This window comes from Euprymna scolopes, chromosome 42 (genome assembly GCF_053919585.1).
Source record: "Euprymna scolopes isolate OS-2025 chromosome 42, ASM5391958v1, whole genome shotgun sequence".
Taxonomy (NCBI): Eukaryota; Metazoa; Mollusca; class Cephalopoda; order Sepiida; family Sepiolidae; genus Euprymna; species Euprymna scolopes.
This window is the reverse complement of record NC_136523.1, coordinates 38951798-38972620: the sequence shown is the minus strand read 5'-3', so window position 1 is coordinate 38972620 and position 20823 is coordinate 38951798. Positions and strand designations below refer to the sequence as shown.

At 35.3% G+C, this 20823-nt stretch overlaps 1 protein-coding gene across 4 annotated transcripts in view; it reads left to right on the top strand.

Moving 5' to 3' along the window:
* The window catches only part of LOC145267030 (allantoicase-like), a 147224-nt gene that overhangs the window by 58137 nt on the left and 68264 nt on the right, over positions 1–20823 (top strand). For all 4 annotated transcript variants that reach the window (XM_080122967.1, XM_080122966.1, XM_080122964.1 and 1 more), the window contains exon 2: positions 5516–5691. In XM_080122967.1, coding sequence (XP_079979093.1) covers positions 5569–5691 — 123 coding nt within the window. In that variant the 5' untranslated portion in view covers positions 5516–5568. The remainder of the gene's footprint in view (positions 1–5515; positions 5692–20823) is intronic.

Here is a 20823-nt window from a genome sequence, read left to right as displayed (position 1 = left end):
TTAAGTCTAAAGCACATAAAGGCTTGATCGTCCTAGTCTGGTTTAGTTTCTTTAGTCAAGGGGAGGGTGTTCCGAATATATACTCCAAGTCCGTGCATATGTCTGTTAGAGTCCTTACGGCAGAGTGGGAGATATCCAGGCATGTTAAAGTAGTTAGAGGGGATGGAGGAGTGTAGGTTAGTCTCACTTAGTGCTAAGATATCCGGGGTGTGTGTTAGGAGAAATGCTTCGATATTATTCAAATTAGTTCTAAGCCCACGGATGTTCATAACTCTCTGTATTTCCTCCTATAACAGACAACACGCTATGCAACATACAAATATCTGTGTGTGAGGTCGCCCAGCTAATCAAGAACCTTGATTCCAGTAAAGCAATTGGCCCTGGCGGCATTCCAGTTATGGTGCTGAAAAAGCTCCAACCAAAACTTGCCCTCATACTTACAAAACTGTTTAAATGTTGCCTTAAGGAGAAGTGCTCTCCAACACCCTGGAAAACCTCATCAGTATACCCTGTATTTAAGAATTAAGGTGAAAAGTCATCTCCCTCTCAGTACAGACCAATAAGTCTCCTGTGTGTCATGAGTAAGTTGTAGGAATCCATATTAAATAAAGAAGTAGTCAACCACCTCAACAGAAACAACCTTCTTAGTGACATATAATATGGTTTCCGCTCCACAAGATCTACAGCAGATGTGCTAATGGTTATATCGCATAGGATTAGTGAATCTCTTGACAAAGGCTTCCTTTCCAGGGCAATTGCTCTTGACATATCAAAGGCCTTCGATAAGGTATGGCATAAGGGCCTACTTCACAAGATTTCCAGCTACGGTATCACTGGTAATGTTTTCTCAATCATTAAATCATTTCTCTCTGATAGGTTCATAAGAGTAGTGGTTGATGGGCAGAAATCAGAGGCCCACAGTATTAATGCTGGAGTCCCTCAGGGGTCCATCTTGGGCCCAACTCTCTTCCTGATCTACATCAATGATCTCCCAAAACACATACTTAAATCATTCGTTGGCATCTATGCTAATGACACGACCATCTATGGCAATACATCAAAGGCTATAAATGACAAAACTCTCTTTGATTCTTTCTCCTCTGATCTCGAGCACGTGGTTCAGTGAGGGAAGAGATGGTTGGTTACTTTTAATGCATCCAAAACCAAGCTTTCATCTTTACATCATCAACGCTCTGATGCCCATCTGGCATCAATTGAAATGGATGGCTCTCGTCTTGGGGAGGCTCCATGTTTTGACAAGCTTTTGGGTTTGACCTTTACTCCTGATCTGAAATGGAGCACGTACATTGGTCTGTTGCCAAGGACGTTGGGAAAATGTTGGGATCCTTCTACCACTCCAGAAGATATCTCACTACTGATGCAATTCTCTATCTGTATAAAAGCCAAGTACGTCCAAGGATGGAGTACTGCTGCCACATCTGGGCAGGAGCTGCTAAAAACAGCCTATCCTGCCCTGACAGAGTACAAAATAGACTTCATAGCTTAGTGGGTGATGCCCTTTTCTCAGCCTTGCAGCCTCTCTCCTACAGAAGAGACATTGCGAGCCTGTCTTTGTTTTATCATTATTTCCATGGCAAGTGCTCGTCTGAGCTCCAATCTTTATCTGTGCCTAAATCAAAACGTAGAGTCCATGAGCAGAGTTTCTTTCTCAGAAGTGCACGACTGGGGAACTCTCTTCCGTTTGCCTGTTTCCCACCTGACTACAACTTGGATGTCTTCAAGTCCAACATAAACAAATTCCTGATAAACCGTCCCCTTAAGTAAGACACTCTATCAAATCTCCAATACTAATGATTACTACAATACTATCTCATTGAACCGTACATACACACAATAACCCTTATCCCTGAGTGGCCTCCGGGCCTTGATAAGTGGTGACCTCCATGTAAAAAAAAAAAAATGTCAAAATGTGTTGTATCAGTTGTATTGACTACGCTTAATTTCAATGTTCCGAACTTCCAGTCGGGCGATGAAGACATCGGCTAAGACGTCACATTTTTTTAATTGTCTTTAACCTTTTTTCTCCTTCGTATTACGGGTTCGAGCCTACCTTGCCTACTACCACTTTTCTTTCTTTTTTTTTTTTTTTTCTTTTCTTTTTTTGTTTAAAACATCTCTGCCTACTGTGGTTTTGACCCCCCCTCTCTGCTACTACCACTTTTTTACAGTCCCCCCCCCTCTTCCCCCCCCCGGGTTTCCTTACAACATCTGGACAACGCCCACCCCCCGCCGCTACTGTTGTTTTAATCCCTTCCCCACCTAAACACCCGGGACCCCTCCCTTAGTTTCAACTAAAATCAATGTTATCTACTTAATTGTCATGTTACAATTGGTTAAGTATCATTAAATAATAAAAAAAAAATTTATTCTTTATAAAAAATAAAAAAAAATTTAAAAAAAAAAAATATTTGTTTTAGACATGTGACTTAAAAAACAAACAAACAAACAAGAAAGTAGCTTGGAATTGGCTTAAGGTATTCAAAAATTTTTTATAAAATAATGCTGTTTCGAATTTTCCTGTTTATTTTATTTATTTTTTTTTTTTTTTAGCAAAACATTTAATTTTCGATAATTTCCTTGAAAAACTATTTTCATTAAAAATTAATTTTCTATCTTATCGTTTTTCATAATTTTTGGATATGTTCATTATTGCAACATGACAATTAAATAAACACGACTGGTTTTACTTGAAATTCAATATTTTGATTTTCAAATTCCGCTCCAATAACTAAGAAGCACTAACTTTTATGTTCGATTGGTACTGTAAATCGCCGTTGAAAGAAAAGACCATCTGTTACGCATAACCGCATGTGATATTTATTTGTTCGCAAAAAAAAAAAAAAAATAAAATAAATAACAAAAAGTATCCACCCCTGCGTAGCAGTAAAATTTTGAAAAAAACAAACTAATTTTCATTTCATTTTGTGCGTGTGTTTTCATGTACGTACAGAAATTATGTACTACCCAAAAGTGGGCTCTCTCTACCGTGCTAGAAAACTTCTAACACCCGAAAGTATCCTGTACCTCTATAAGGCAACCATTCGCCCATGTATGGAGTATTGCTGTCATATTTGGGCTGGTGCATCGGCTACTAGTCTCTCGCTCCTTGACAGGGTTCAAAAGAGAGTCGCAAACCTGATAGGCCCTAAACTGGCACCTAAGCTTCAGCCTCTGTCCCATCGTCGAAACGTTGCATCCCTCTGCCTGTTCTACAAGTATTTTAATGGTGAATGCTCTGATGAACTGCAAGCACTTGTGCCCCCACGACGTGAACACCCTCGACAGACCCGAAAAGCTGCAAAATCCCACCCCCACACTGTAGAGATCCCTAGATGTAGGAGATCTTTCTACTCCGGTAGCTTCTTCCCCAGAACTGCTAGACTTTGGAATTCCATTCCAGGTCACTGCTTCCCCAACTGTACTGACATGCATAAGTTCAAGTGCAACGTGAACCAACATCTTGCCTCCGAAATCCCTACATAGTACCCCAGTATTTGTTTCCCCTGATAGTAGCCCCCTACACCAAAGTGGCAATGTGCCTTGTTTGGGGTGAAAATGTAATTAAAAAAAAAAAATATATATATATATATATATATATATATATATACGAGCAAACAGTTAATAAACATGTTAAAAAACACTTTGAAATGAGTTAAAAACATATTTAATCAGAAGACGTATCTACATTGTACGATACCTCTATGTCCCCTGAAAAACATCAACATCTCAGAACTGTTAATGCCCTAAATATCATTCTAAAAATACCAAAATCTAAATGTCCAAGATCTCTGAGGGCTTCATTTTAAAAGAACCATTAACGCTTTAAGATCTGAAGTGCCTTCAATAAGTTTCCAGATTTTTTTTTTTGTACATGCATTTAAAATTATCATAGACTCTTGAAAATTCAGTACGTTATTGCTATACATCTCATGAGATGACTGACCAATTTTTATGATTTCAGGTTCAAATGAACAGCTACAGCAGGAATTGGAATACACCCTACTAAAGCCTGATTGTCACAGCTGGTGAATTTCAAAAATGCAATCTGGATGTGAGGACACTTTAGAAGAACGATATGCAGGAAAATTCTGTTTTAAAGTTGGAAACGTATGGAATGCTTCAGACTGTTCTTGGACCATTTTGCATGAATCAAACATCAGTTTTTTAGTGGCATAAGAGATTCAGAGAAGGCAGGGAGTCTGTGAAGGATGATGAAAGGTGTGGGAGGAGTAATGAAGTCGGAACACCAGAATTAATTGACCAAATAAAGAAATTCATGGATAAGGACCATCGTGTATCAATACGTGCAAAAAATTTGCGCAAAGTTTGTCCCAAGGGTACTCGGAGAAGATCAGAAAGAAAGACGTTGTCATGACAGCAGGAAGATGGTCAAACTGATCAATTCAATGTGTTTAATAAGATTCCAAACTGGAACAGGTATTAAGATTTGTCGAAGACTCTTGAAAATTCAGTATGTTATTGCTATACATCTTATGTGATGACCAATTTTTATGAATTCATATTTAAATGAACAGTTACAGCAGGAATTGGAATACACCCTACTAAAGCCTGATTGTCACAACTGGTGAATTTCAAAAATGCAATCTGGACGTGACAACACTTTAGAAGAATGATATGCGATAAAATTCTGTTTTAAATTTTGAAAAAAAAATTCTACAGAAACATATAGAATGCTTCAGACTGCTTTTGGACCATCTTGCATGTATCTAGCATCGATTTTTGAGTGACACAAGAGATTCAAGGAAGGCAGGAAGTCTGTGAAGGATGATGAGAGGTGTCAGAGGAGTAAGGAAGTCAAATCACCAGAATTGATTGGCCAAATAAAGAATTTCATGGATAAGAACCGTCGTGTGTATAGAGACAATAAGTGCGCAGTTTGATGTCAGTGTGGGAATTGTACACACAATTATCTGTGAAGAACTGAAGATGCGGAATATTTGCGTGAATGCAGTCCACAACTCCATCCTTGCTACAGACTATTTGACCAAGATGGGCATCAAGACAGTTCCTCATCCTTCCTATAGTCCAGATCTTGCTATCTGTGACTTTTGGTTATTCCCTAAGTTCAAGGAAAACCTTAGAGGTTGTCGTTATGAGATAATTGAGGAGATGAAAGAGGCTGTGACGAGGGTCACTGACACACTCACACAAGAGGACTTCCATGGGTCTTCCAGAAGTTGTTGTAATGGTACAATAAGTGCATTGCAGCCGAAGGAGATTACTTCGAAGGGAACTAGATTTTCATGCGTGTACTATCAATAAAAGTGCCCATACGAAAAAGTATGGGAACTTATTGAAGGCACTTCATATTTGTTGTTTAGTGTAATTATTTTGATGGGGTTGTGTTTTTTTTTTTCTAAGTTTCATGTGTTTAGTGTCCTAAAATGCTTCAAATAACTTTACGGAATAATGATGATTATTTTTGTTTTCATTTATATTTTTAATAAACTTTTTACTTTTTTTTATTTTTCAGAATTAAAAAATAATAAATAAAAAAAAAAATCAGTTTTCCATTGCACAAAAGAAATGGCCGAGCCAGTCTCTTCTGAAGTGATTATCTCCCCTGGAAATTCACGAAAGCTCAAGTCAAATTCTGAACACAGCCAGTGTCCAACATTCGTTTATCTTCCAGAACTCTCCAGTGAAAAGGTAAACATTTAACTTTTTTTAATTTTTTTTTTTTTTAATTTTTATTTAATTAAAATATTTTTTATTTTATCAAAAACTGCTTCAAGTGAAGAAAAAAAATTACAGATTTCTTACAGAAATTGATCTGTCCTTTACGGACACAAGGGATTTTTTTTTTTTTTTTTTTTTTTTTACATAGCCATCACCACTTATCAAGGCCAAGAGGCCACTCGAGGATAAGGGTTAAAGAGTGTACAGTAGAAATTGGACAATATAGTAATCGTTAGTAATGGAAATTCGGTAAAGTTGTAAACTTATATGGAACGGCTCATTAAAAACTTGTTTACATTAGACTTGAAGACAACCATATTGTAGTCAGCTGGAAAGCAGGAAAACGGAAGACAATTCCATAGGCGTGCCTCCTATTTTTTTTTTTTTTATTTTGCCCAGATAGATCAGATAGATTGCTGAACTTATAGATCCATAACCTGAAAGTCTCATCTCTCTGTCGCAAATATTGACAGTATGAGACTCTAAGTAAGCAACCCCTGTCATGGACATGTGTCAGAAACAGAACTGCATCATTGAATTTCTCCATAGAGAAAAATTGAACAACATTCATTGGTACCTGTTGAACGTTTCCGAAGCCGATGCAGTTGATGTCAGCACAGTTAGGAGATGAGTTTGTAGATTTCAGAGTGGCAACAGAGATGTGAGCGACAAAGTGTGCTTTGAACTTTTATGACCGAAGTGCAAAAGAATAAATAATAAAAAGTATCCACCCCTGCGCAGCAGTTAAATTTTGAAAAAAACAAACTAGTTTTCATTTCATTTTGTGCGTGTGTTTTCATGTACGTACAGAAATTATGTACTATATATATATATATATATGTATATACTAGCGGGGGGTACCCAGCGATGCTCGGGTGTGGAAAAATAAATTCTGGAGCACCAAAGGTCACTTGTTTTAATTGATTTAATTAATCCCGTCTTCGTAGCTCTTCAACGTTTTAATTTTTTAGTTAAAAAAATAGAAATTTATGCTTATTCAATTATATATTGCCTTTTATTTATGAAGCTCGATGTATATTAAATGTGACTACAGAGCATATGCAAATAAATGATAAAATCTATATTCCAAATTCCAAAATGCTGTCCATCTTACAGTTTATTTCTTTCAGCATGTTAAAATGTTCAGTTCTTGGCAACACCTGTTTCGCAGCGCAGAAACAATTGTTACAGGGAAAGACTGTCCCCTTTCCATGTAAATAAGAAGAGTATTAGATAGGTTAAGATGAGATTAGGATAAGCCGAGACTCGAACCTTGTAAGCAAGGTTAAGAACTGGAATGTTAGAAATTAGTCTATTGTTAAATTCTATTAGAAATAGTTAAATATTGTTTATATCGTAAAAAAGAATTGATTTTTCATTCTTTTAGAAAACTGGATATTAAAAATGTCGGATAAAGAATGAACAATACAAATTAAAAATATATTGTTTAAAAAATAGGTTAGAGTTATTATGTTGAGAATTCTTTTGTTGTTAAAAGTGTGTTTGGAAAAACGTGTGCGTAGCCACGTGAATTGGTCACGTTTGGGAAACACACTTCTGACGTCATAGCAAAATGGGGATTCTCAATATAGGAGCTAGAGTTAGTCAGATCAGAGGAGTCAGCAGAAGAGTAGAGTTGAAAGCAGTTGAGAGTCAGTCCTTTGGAAACGAAAGGAAGAACATTAAACTATGTAGATCCTAAATTTGAATTCCTGACGTCATCAGCATTCGACCGGTCCAATGAATAAAGAATCATCTTTGTATTTTTGTAACTGTTGTCATGCGTCATCTTTCAACACTCAAAAGGTAACGTGTTAAACCTCTTGTAATGAACATTGTGCAACTCTTCGAAGATTATGCATCTCCCCTCCTCTGTGTTAAGAATTTGTATACATCTCCATTCAGTATCTATATTCAATAACTACAAGAAACCTTCTCTACCACCAATAGCAATGGCCAAAGACTCTTTATCTGAAAGCACATCTTTTAAACTCCTCGGCCTAACGTTCACAGGAAACATGAGTTGGAAAAATTACATTGAGAGCATTGCCAGAAACACTGCGAAAAAGGTAGGTTCTCTCTACCGTGCTAGAAAGCTACTAACGCCCGAAAGTATCCTGTACCTCTATAAGGCCATGATTCGCCCATGTATGGAGTATTGTTGTCATATTTGGGCTGGTGCATCTGCTACTAGTATCTCACTCCTAGACAGGGTTCAAAAGAGAGTTGCCAACCTAATAGGTCCTGAACTGTCATCTAAGCTTCAGCCTCTGTCCCATCGATGAAATGTTGCATTGTAGCATCCCTCTGCCTGTTCTACATGTATTTCAATGGTGAATGCTCTGACGAACTGCAAGCACTTGTGCCCCCCTCAGCATAAGTACCCCCCCCTGACAAGCAGCAAAATCCCACCTCTTAGTTGAGATCCATAGATGTAAAAGAACTTTCTACTCCAGTAGTTTCTTCCCCAGAACCGCTGGACTTTGGAATTCCCTTCGAGTTCCTGCTTCCCCAACTGTACTGACATGCAGAAGTTCAAGTGTAAAGTGAACTGATATCTTGCTGCCAAACTCCCCACATAGTACCCCTGTAGCTTATGTCCATGATAGTAGCCCCCTACAGCAAAGTGGCAGTGTGCCTTGTTTGGGGTGAAATTGCAATAAAAAAAAGAAAAAAAATGTCCCCGTCGTCTCTCCTTAATATGTACCCCTATTCAACACAATCATATAATTAATATAATCAATTTTTGAATATTTTCTGCTCTGACTCCTCAAAAGAATAAGACCTCAAAGTAAAAAAAGAATTTAGGCATAATTATATGTCTAAAAGTGACATAATGTTTAACGAGCGAGATCGGAGATGCGCCGCTGTACAACTCATGCTCTCTATTGCTGGATTGCCACGAATAACAGGGACGTGCCCAGGTTGATGAAAACAAAGTTTCTGGACAGGGTTATGATCTTTGGTTTTTTTTTTTACAAGGTAGTCACCACTTATCAAGGCTCAGAAGCCACTCGGGGATAAGGGTTATTGCGTGTACAGTAATCAATGCGATAGTATCATAGTAATCGTTAGTATTGGAGATTTGATAAAGTGTCTTACTTAAGGGGGCGATTTGTCAGGAATTTATTTATGTTGGACTTGAAGACATCCAAGTTGAAGTTGGGAGGGAAACAGGCAAACGGAACAGAGTTCCACAGGCGTGCACTCCTAAGAAAGAAGCTTTGTTCATGGAATCTACGTTTTGGTTTTGGCACAGATAAAGAGTGGGGAAAATTTTTGACAGTGTTTTCAGCTAAACTGGTATTTTTCGTGAAAGATTGGCGAAGAGGGGACCAAAGATTGGAGCTCAGACGAGCACTTGCCATGGAAGTAACGTTTCAAGTTAGGGACGCATCATGTCACATTATATCTTTGAAATTGGCTCGAAAGTCAACACCAAAGTGTACCTGGATGTGCTGAAGAGTGTGGTGATCCCCTGGTGCAATCAACTGGCCGTTGGCAGACCCTGGGTGTGGCAGCAGGACTTGGCGCCGGCCCATGTCCAAAGAGACCCAGGCTTAGCTTCGGAAGAAGTGCTACAACTTTGTACTCTTCTCTCACTGGCCTCCCTTCCTCCCCCGTCTTGAACCTACTGGACTACTTCCTTTGGTCATATATCAAGAACATCACCAACATGACCTCCCACAGCAACAAAGCCAGCCTGATTGCTGCCATTCGCCAAGTATTTGCTGAGCTCCCTCTGGCGCTTGTGGAAAAGGCATGCTCCCAGTTCCGGATCCGTATCAAGGCAGCGATTGAGGCTGAAGGTAGCTACATTGAATAGATGTCAGCTCTACGACATAATCAAGTTACCTGAATTGATTTTTTTCAATAAAAGTTTTAAAATAAAGTTGTAGTGTTGTTGTTGTTTTTTTGTTTTTTTTAGGGCGACACTTTTATCGTTCCACTCTGTACTACAATCAGTTTACTCAGAAAAACATTTGATGAATGAATAATTTAATAAAGTGGACCTGTCAACTGGCCACCTCGTTCGTATAATTTAACCCCATTAGATTATTTTCTTTGAGGATATGTAAAATCCCATATCTACATTTATAAACCAGACACAATAGACCAATTGGAAAACAATTTAAAAAAAAAATAAAAATTACGACTCCCAACCCATTAAGGGAGAACTTTGATGAAAAATCATTTGACTTTTTAAGTAAAAAATAAGCCTAATTTCATTATAAATTTATTTCAACCCTTTTCAAAAGAGTAAGCTGAATGATATTTCTTGCCTGACTGAAAAATGAAAATCTCTACACCTCATTTTGATGTAAGAGAAAGGGGGCGAATTTGGAAGCAAGAAGTTAGTAAGGAGTGGGGAACAAAAATCATTCCATTTTAGTAAATACAAAACGGTTTGTGAATTTTTGCATTTCTCATTTGAAAAGGCCCTATTAGGTTGAAATAAATTTATGTTGAGATTGAGATTTGGCTGTTCGTTTTCCTAACTTGCTACTTTAAAAGAGGAAGTCTGCTGAAAAAACCCCACCTGACTTCCAAACACTTAGAAAACACCCAGTTCCAACAGCCACTTCTATAGCAAAAATGGCTAACTTCAAATTGGACTCCTCATCTATGCCATCTGCTCAAATGAATCATTTTTAAACACGTTTTCCTGTGATAAAAAAAAGCATTCATGAAAAAAATATTTAAAGACACAACAGATGTGAGTTATCAGTTTCTTTCAACATCTGATAATATAGATAGATAGATAACCCTTGCTTGAATCTTGTCTTCCATAATCGCTTGCTCCGGGCGATTCCATCTTTTAAAAAAGAGATGACAGGTGAAAATATAAATATGCGTGTGTATGTGTGTGTTTCGTTGAACAACAGGGATAATTTCTGTTTGTTTTTCATTTTTTCCTTTTGGTGGACCAGTGTTTGAATGTTCCGCTCGAGTGTAAAAAGAAATTTACCATAATCGCAAATGTTTCGACTTCCATGAGTCGTCTTCATGCGAGTGATGAATTAAAAATTGCGTTCAGTGAATTTATCAAAAAAGCCGATTAAAATCATTTAAAATCATTAAAAGCACTCAAGTATGCCTTCCCCCTCATATTGAGCCCAATTGATGGTCGGTTTGTTTATGCGGATGAGTAGAGCTTCAATGATTGGGAGGTGCAGATCACAATGCGAGATGGCCAAAATGGCGGTGTTTTTAACTAATATGTTTCTAAATTCGTTTTGGGGTGTGTCATATGTTACAAGGTGTATGTAAATGGAACAGTTAGGGAAAGACACGTGACATGTTAGCCGGCGAGATATACTGATTCTCGTCATACCGATGTACGAGTTGTTTTTGGAGACACATTCTCCTAAAGGACATTTAAAAATGCACACGACATTTCTAGTTTGGAGTAAATTGTCGTCGGGTGTAGAGTAGTATTTCTTCTCTTATAAATTAAAAAGAATTCTTACAGGGGAATATTTTACATTACACCGGTATAACCTTGGCCAGTGTAATGCAAAATATTCCCCTGTAAAAATTCTTCTTTTTCTTTTATTTATAATAGAAGAAAAGCTATTTTAAAGATTATCAAGCGCAAATATCAGCTGATGTGACAGAATTTTATGAACGACATTATCATTATTACTATTTTTAACATTTTTTTTTTTTGTGAATTTGTCCACTGGGCAAATTGTTCCTCGAAATATATAATGTTCAATATTGATTCTATAATAATACATATGCAATCTGCATGAATTATGACCTGGTAACACTGGGCATTCCGCTAGTTGATTATAAAAGTATTTAGTTGCTTATTTCGAAAGTAAAGCATTTAGTCGGGTGTTTGGACCCAGGCACTAATGGTATAACCTTATCTAACCATACTGACAAGTCTTATTAAGACGAAATATAAATAAAATATTAATATTCGCATATATGGGGTGATTCCCCAAAAATGGAAACTTTTTAACAGTCCAATAAAACCAAGAGTGATGAAAGAAAATATTTTATTTATTGAAAGAATTTTGCGCGAGTCATTGAGTCTCTTTCGTTTCCCTTGGCCCAAAGGCATGAGAGGGAGGTGAGCAAACATTCTTGGGTTTTTTCATGTAAGTGTGACTGTATTGGTATACTACTTTCACATTTAGCTGTCACTTTTTGGGATTTAGTAAGATTTTTACTGTTTTTTTTTGAGTTTGCACGTTCCTGTGAAAACTTCCTTGCTTTTGGCAGTCTCCCTCGGCCCAAGGCCCTGTCGGTGGGGCATTAGAATACGCCGACTGCCCCCCTGCAGAGGGTAAAAGTCCCTCAATGGGGGTCCTGGATATGACCTTAAACTATATCCAGTGGTGAGGCCCCAGCTTGTGGGCTTTGGGGAGTGTGGAGCAACCCTTTAATTACCATTGCTCCCAGGTCCACTCTAACCCAGAGTGGTAGTACCTGTTAGGGTCCCAACTATGGGTTAAATAGAAACCGACATGAAAAGAACAAATATATTCTATTAAAAAAATTTTTCCTCAAAATCTTTGGATTCGGCATAAAATAACCCGAAAAGGGTTGATATGCCGTAAAACAACCAACCAACCAACCAACCAACCCTCAGCCCAAAAACGTGAGAGGGGAGGGTGAGCTGACGTTCTTTGGTTCTTTCATTTGGAATAAAAAAAAAAAAACAGGCAAAACATATATACAGGTGGATAAATAAATAAAATATTTATTATAAAAATTTTTATTTCGAAGGTAAAGCATTTCTAAGGAAAATAAGAGGAGCCTCTTCATTAAAGCAATATTGTGCAGTTCGCTCCCCTTAGCAGGAAATATGAACACTGTATAGAATTTTGGATAGGTATATTTGCATTCCATTTCGTAAGGTTAGCTCAGTGTCCAAGAAGATAAAAACATTGGATGGAAGTCAAAGATGACTTTAGTCAGGTGTTTGAACCCAGGCATTAATGGTATAACCTTATCTAACCATACTGACAAGTCCTATTAAGACGAAACAAAAAAATATTTATATTCACTTGGAGGTAGCAAGAATAACTTTCGGTTAAAAATGGTTGATCTTGACCTTCGAATTCTGTAAAAAAAACACAAAAACGTATAGTTGTTTAGTTTTTCATCAGCAAGATTTACTTTTTCCGCATACTTATTGAGCCGATCTTACTCTATTGATCTGAAACTTGGACTCTTTCAGCAAAACAACAGCGTCGTTTGGATGGATGTTACACACATCTTTTGAGAAGAGTACTCAATCTATCGGGACGAAATCACCCAACTTTACAAATGATATATGGAGACTTACCGAGAGTATCAACCTAACTTTGTAAAAGACGTGTTCAGTTTGCTGGGCAAACTTGTTTCATCATTTGTACTGCAGAGGCATCCATCATCTCACAATCGATCACGAAAGTTAACTTTTCCAGATAGGATACAATGAGATACATTTATCTCTAAGGAAGATCTTTTGAGTGCTATGACAGGGAATACGGGAAGGGTGTAGTGAGTTCAATCTCGGCTGAGGCTGACAGATGATGATGATGATGTACTTTTTAATGTAGTGTGCGTCCAACATCCAAGATGAGTAGAGATAGTATGAACAATCAAAAATAATCTATAATCTTTTGTTTTATTTTCTTTCAACGTAAAACTGAAGCTGGGTTAAAAAAAAGCCACCTACGTGTTCACCCATGTATGGAGTACTGTTGTCACATTTGGGCTGGTGCATCTGCTACTAGTTTCTCACTCCTGAACAGGGTTCAAAAGAGAGTCACCAACATGATAGGTTCTGAATTGTCATCTAAGCTCCAACCTCTGTCCAACCGACGAAATATTGCATCCCTCTGCTTGTTTTAAAAGTATTTTAATGATAGATGCTCCGACGAACTACAAGCCCTTTTACTCCCGCAGCATAAATACCCCCCAACAAATCCCTACACAGTAGAGATATCAGAAAGCCTAATAGACGAACTACAAGCCCTTTTACTCCCGCAGCATAAATACCCCCAACAAATCCCTACACAGTAGAGATATCAGAAAGTGTCTTCTCTGGAAGTGTCAAACTTTGGAATTCACTTCTGGGTTTTTACTTCCCCAACTGTACTGATTTGCAGAAGTTCAAATGTAATGTAAACAGACATTTTGTTGCTCAACTCCCTACATGGTGTCCCCGCAACTACTGTCCCTGATAGTAACCCCCTACATCAAAGTGGCACTGTACCCTGTTTGGGGTGGAAAAAAAAAATTACTTTACTGTGTTAAGATCATACCTCACATTGGGATTACGTAACAAAATAAAAAAAAAAAATTAAGAAATAAAAAACCAAAAGGTTCTCTGGATTCGATATATTGCACCGAACAAGAGTAAATGGGGAGACTATTTCAAGACTCTTAAAATGTGGAGTAGACCAACAAAAGGAACGGAATGCAAACATAGATAAAAATGAAATTTATAACACAGGGTGGAACGATAAAAAATGTTGTCCGAAAGAAAACAACACTACAGCTTTATTTTAAAACTTTTCTTGAAAAAAATCAATTCAGGTAACTTGATTATGTACTGGAGCTGACATCTATTCAATGTAGCCGCCTTCAGCCTTAATCACCACCTCGATACGGGTCCGGAACTGGAAGCATGCCTTTTGCACAAGTGCCAGCGGGAGTTCAGCGACTACTCGGCAGATGGCGGTAATCAGGCTGGCTTTGGTGTTGTAGGAAGTCATGTAGGTGATGTTCTCGGCATATGACAAAACGAAATAGTCCAGCATGTTCAGGTCAGGGGAGGAGAGGGGACAATGAGCGAAGGGTACAAATTTGTAGCACTCCTTCTGAAGCCAAGCCTGGGTCTCTTTGGGCTTGTTGGTTGGCGCCGAGTCCTACTGCCACACCCAGGCTTTGCCAGTGGCCACCTGATTGCATCAGGAGATCACTACACTCTTAAGCACACTTAGGTATACATTGGTGTTGACTTTAAAGCCACTTCGAAGATGTGAGGTGGCATGATGTGGCCCTCACTTGAAACCACACCAAAGACCATTACCGTGTCCGGAAACTTTGTTTTCATCATCCTGGGCACACCCCTGTTATTTGCGGCAATACAGCGATGCATTTTGAGGGTGCTGGCAATGGTCCTGTTGCCATAACTTGGATCAGTAGAGAGCATGAGTTGTACAGTGGCGCATCTCCGATCTCACTCGTTGAACATTGTGTCATTTTCAGACATGATAAAAAGCTTGTATCGCTTTTGGGATTTGTACACAACTGGCCAACTAATAGATGGTCTGCAAAAAAAAAAAAGAAAAAAAAGAAAATCCGTTTTCATCAAACGGAAATGGAATCATGCTGTCTTTTCTAGGGCGACAATTTTATCGTTCCACCCTGTAATCTTTTTTTATTTTAAAATACATAATCTAATGCTACGATTATCTAACAACAGAAATTAGGATCCCAGGTGACGCTAGATGACCCTGCTAGTCATAGACAAACAAAAAAAAAAAAACGAATTGTATTACAAAACAAGAGCAACATTTATTTTTTAATGTGGGATGCATTTATTTATTTATTTTTTAAAAACTTTTTAGTTATTTATTTTTTATTATTTTCTTATATTTTATTATTTTATTTATTTTATTTTTTATTATATTAGTTTATTATATTTTTATTTTTTATTATTTATTTATTTTATTTATTTATTTTTTATTTTTTTAATGTAGGGTGCATTTATTTATTTATTTTTAAAACACTTTTTAGTTATTTTTTATTATTTTATTATATTTTATTTTATAATATTTTTAATATTTTATATTTTATTATATTATTTTATTATATGTTATTATATTTTATTAGTTTATTATATTTTTATTATTTTTTATTATTTATTCATTTTATTTATTTATTTTTTATTTTTTTAATGTAGGGTGCATTTATTTATTTATTTTTAAAACACTTTTTAGTTATTTTTTATTATTTTATTATATTTTTAATATTTTATATTTTATTATATTTTATATTTATATTTTATTATTTTATTATATGTTATTATATTTTATTAGTTTATTATATTTTTATTATTTTTTATTATTTATTCATTTTATTTATTTATTTTATTTATTTTTATTTTTTTAATGTAGGGTGCATTTATTTATTTATTTTTTAAAAACTTTTTAATAAAATTTACTTAGACAAAGCTTTTTATTAAACAAATAGTTATTTTACATTTTAAAAGTTATATTGTTTTTAATTTATTTCTTGAGAGAATCCTTACCGAGTGCTTGATTATTAAGAAAAATTCAAAAATAAAAGGAAAATATTTATTTAGATATGGATCACCAAAATTAAGCAACGTTGAGCCTGGTCATTGCTAAAATGGGTGACCATTTGAGAATTCCAGGTGCTGTATGTGCTCTCCACTTGACATTGTTTCGAGTCGTTCGGGACATCTTCCGACGGGAATCAAACAGTGCCGATTCAGGAGAGGAGTGGTTAGGAATTGCGCAACCGTTGCTTCATAATTCCATGCGCAGTTAACCTTACAGGTGATGATGTATTACAGAATACTAGAACCACATCGGTACTTTCGGTTTCAAATCCAGAAAATGGGAACAGCACGTGACTCTCCTTAACCTCCGTTTAGGATCCTAGACAATGCTGGATAACAATTTTATTACTTTACTCTCTTTTTACAAAATGAGGTCTGAATATTTTTTGTACGGATAAAACAATAAAGAACAGAATCGGAAACAGTTGTAAAAAAAAAAAATATCAAAGCTTCGTCAGCCATATTCTATTTTAAAAGATAATCACTGATATTTGTTATGAATAAAAAATGGAAACAATTGTAAAAAAAATCAAAGCTTCGTCAGCCATATTCTATTTTAAAAGATAATCACTGATATTTGTTATGAATAAAAAATGGAAACAATTATAAAAAAAAAAAAAATCAAAGCTTCGTCAGCCATATTCTATTTTAAAAGATAATCACTGATATTTGTTATGAATAAAAAATGGAAACAGTTGTAAAAAAAAAAAATATCAAAGCTTCGTCAGCCATATTCTATTTTAAAAGATAATCACTGATATTTGTTATGAATAAAAAATGGAAACAGTTGTAAAAAAAAAAAAAATCAAAGCTTCGTCAGCCATATTCTATTTTAAAAGATAATCACTGATATTTGTTATGAATAAAAAATGGAAACAATTGTAAAAAAAAAAAATATCAAAGCTTCGTCAGCCATATTCTATTTTAAAAGATAATCACTGATATTTGTTATGAATAAAAATGGAAACAATTGTAAAAAAAATCAAAGCTTCGTCAGCCATATTCTATTTTAAAAGATAATCACTGATATTTGTTATGAATAAAAATGGAAACAATTGTAAAAAAAATCAAAGCTTCGTCAGCCATATTCTATTTTAAAAGATAATCACTGATATTTGTTATGAATAAAAAATCGACAGGTTGTGCGCAGTGGGAGAAACAGGCTGAGTTTGTTTTTCTTTATCCTCTCTGGTCTATTTCTGTCCGCCTGAAATACAAAAATTACTAAAGATATGCCAATAAATTATATATATATATATATATATATATATATAATTATTTACTATAATAATTAAATATCTACAAACAGTAGTGTTTCATCCTTTCGGGAATCTTCAGTGCAGGGTGTCACGATTAACACCAGTCGATAGCTTCGAACCTGGCAACACAAGCCATCTCTGGCTTCATTACGTTGAAATTAAACATTTTATTTTTAAATGTTTTTTCATCAGTCATTATAAGAGCTAAATCGTTCGATTTAATTCAACTGAAAGTGTTCAATGATAAGAAACAAGTTTCTTACAATTCTTATATATATTTTCAGAATGTGAAAGATTATATAATTATTTCCACAGCAAATAATGTCGCAGCTACAAGAGCGATGACAGTCAACAAACCAGAAGTCCCAGACTAGAGTTTCGCCCTCATTTGGGCTCATCAGTTAGACATGTCCAAACCCGGGATTCAAAACCCGAGCCTCTTGCATGCAAGGCAAGCACTCTGCCAACTGAGCATACGCCTTACACACAAGAAAATCTACTAACTAACACATATCAAGCAGCAGCGAAATCTGTTTGGCTGTGGAAATAATTATTTATATATATATATATATATATATATATATATATATATATATATGCAGATATAAATAATTATTTATATATATATATATATGCAGATATGCCTCTCTACAAAAGAACTATTAATTCCAAGGATTTTACTCTTGTACTTCACTACAGGATTCTTCAACACAGAATTTTTATCCATTCTCTTAACCCCAGATATTTTTCTAAAGAAATTCCAAAGGATATCTTACTGAACATTTTTTTTTTTTTTTTGAGTCACTAATCGCCCCACCCATTGCAAACTTTAGAATCTCACTGGATATTTACAAATATTTATTTGAACTTTGTTGAGTATTCCTTTTCATTTCTCATATAAATTTTTATTTTTGTTCCCCCCCTTCCCCCGACAAAAGGAGGGTGCACCTATAAATTCACCCATGTCCGTTCGTCTGGCCACACTTTTCTCAATAACTACGCATTGAAATTTTTTTGAAATTTTGCACAAACGTTAAACATGATATCAGTAAAAAAGTAACAGAACGGATTTTCTGGGAAAACTTCGGTTGCCCCCTAGGGGTGCCTTTTGGGTTACAATGGCTAAAATTGACGCTTTTTGTGCTTATTAAAAAAAAAATTGATGCCTTGGATTTTTATAAAACTTTCTGAAAAGTTGTAACTAACTGATTTCTATATAATTTTGTTCGTCTATACTTTGTGATAACTCTTGGGTGTGCTCCAGGGGCTCTTTTAGGGCTAATAAAAACACTCCATTTTTGACACTATTTTACCATATTTGTCCAAAATTTTCTGTGTATGTCTATTTAGCAATTTTGCATGATGCTGAACTCAAATTTAAATATGGGAATTTTTGGGGCTAAATGAGTGGGTGGGTGAAGGGGCAAATGATAGACTTAGTTAAGGCCTAAAACTGCACTGTTTGTTCATTTTCATCAGGATTTGACATCCTCTGGGGACTTTTGGGGTTAAATGGGGCACACAAATGCTGAACTTAGTCAGTTTTTATGCCTTGTACAGTATGCACTCATGGGGCACCATGCATGCTTCACTTGTTTCTTTCAACTTTTTCTCCATCTATCCAAAACATTAGCATGACCATGTAAATTTGTCTATCTCAATAAAAAATATTTTGCTCTTTTTTATTGAGCACTTTTAATAACCTCATTAAATTCACGAGTTTTCTCTCTTGAATACCTTTAACTTTATATATATATATATATATATATATATATATATATATATATATATATATATATATATAATCAGTCAATAAGTTACATTAAAAAATACACTCATTTCATTTCAGTGACACATCCATGTTTGAATTATAATGGCCAAATTCCATCTTTTTTAAATATATTAACGGCTATATGACTTTTAAAAAATCTTACTCTCTTCACAATGCTACAACTTTTTTGTAATTTCCAACAACTTTTTTGTAATTTCCAACAACTTTTTTGTAATACGCAGACCCCACAATTTTAATGAATCATCATTATGCCAGATCAAACATACCCATTCCTGTGTCTCGATACGTCTATCATTATATGTGATCAGTTTTCTATAATAGTCAACCATATAGGAGCCTATTCGTGACCAGACACACACACAGACGTTCAGCTTTATATTATAGATGTACACACACACACACACACACACACACACACACACACACACACACACACACACACAGACGTTCAGCTTTATATTGTAGATATATATATATACACACACACTAGCAGGGGGACATAACGTTATCCAGGATTGAATGCAGATCAATGAATGTTCTATGCTTTTTTTATTATGGAAATTGGTGAAATCAGTCATTTGTCAATCAAATCGATTATTTAAGATACCACCGCAGTGCACCAGGAGGAAGCTCACATGTTACCCCCTCCCCCTGCATTAGATTATAATACATTGCAGAAAACCTAGTTTTGATTTATTTTTTTTCTTGATCCTCTAACAAGCTGGTCTATCATATAAAGGACCATTGTCTATCTGAAACATAGAAAATACCTAAGGTAGACCAATAAACCATTATATATATATATATATATATATATATATATTAGTGTTGGACCGATTAATCGGAGTATCGGAATTGGTATCGGAATTGAAAAAATTGATGCCTATTTTTCGATGCCAAAACGATTCTTTTAATTGTCTTTTTTATTTGAATTCCTTTAAAGCAAAATCTTCCATTGCTGGTAATATTGATAAATTAGTAAATATTCATTGATTTTAAAATACCTGTAAAGCTAAAATCGATAGATCAACCACCACAAGTGTACATTTACGTTTAGGAAAATAGCTGCATATTTAATTTATGTTTTTATTTAACGAAAATCGCGGAAAACAACAATTCTATAGTTAAATATTTAGAGATTTATAAAGAATTGGAATCGGGGAATTTAATACAGAATCGGTAATTGTATTGGAATCGGGAAAAAAATATTAGAATCGTCCCTTGATTAATATATATATATATATATATATATATATATATATATATATATATATATATATATACACACACACATATATTAGCGGAGTGAGGGGAGGGGCGCCCAGCTTTCCCTGGTCATAAAATACGTTTAAGTATGATATTTTAATTTGTCCAGATTTCGTATATATATTATAAAGTTGTGATTTTAAAATTAAAAAAAAAGTATTTAGGTGCCATCAGCTAGAATCGAACCTGAAAGCAAAACTGTAGCATTCAAAGCTGGCGACGTTACCACTGTACCAACGTGACACGCATATGAACTGATTAAAAATAAGCTAAGATGAATGTACAAGATGTGTAACAATCTTTTACCCCTTAAAAACTATTTTAACCGACTAAAAGAACGGTCCATAAAAAATCTAATCATTTTGTTATATAGGGGTTTCATTGAGAGAGTTTTATTAAGTATGATGTTGAAAGACTTAGAGAGAGTCTTATTGATGAGAGAGGGATGTTGTGAGAGAGAGATTGTTCGT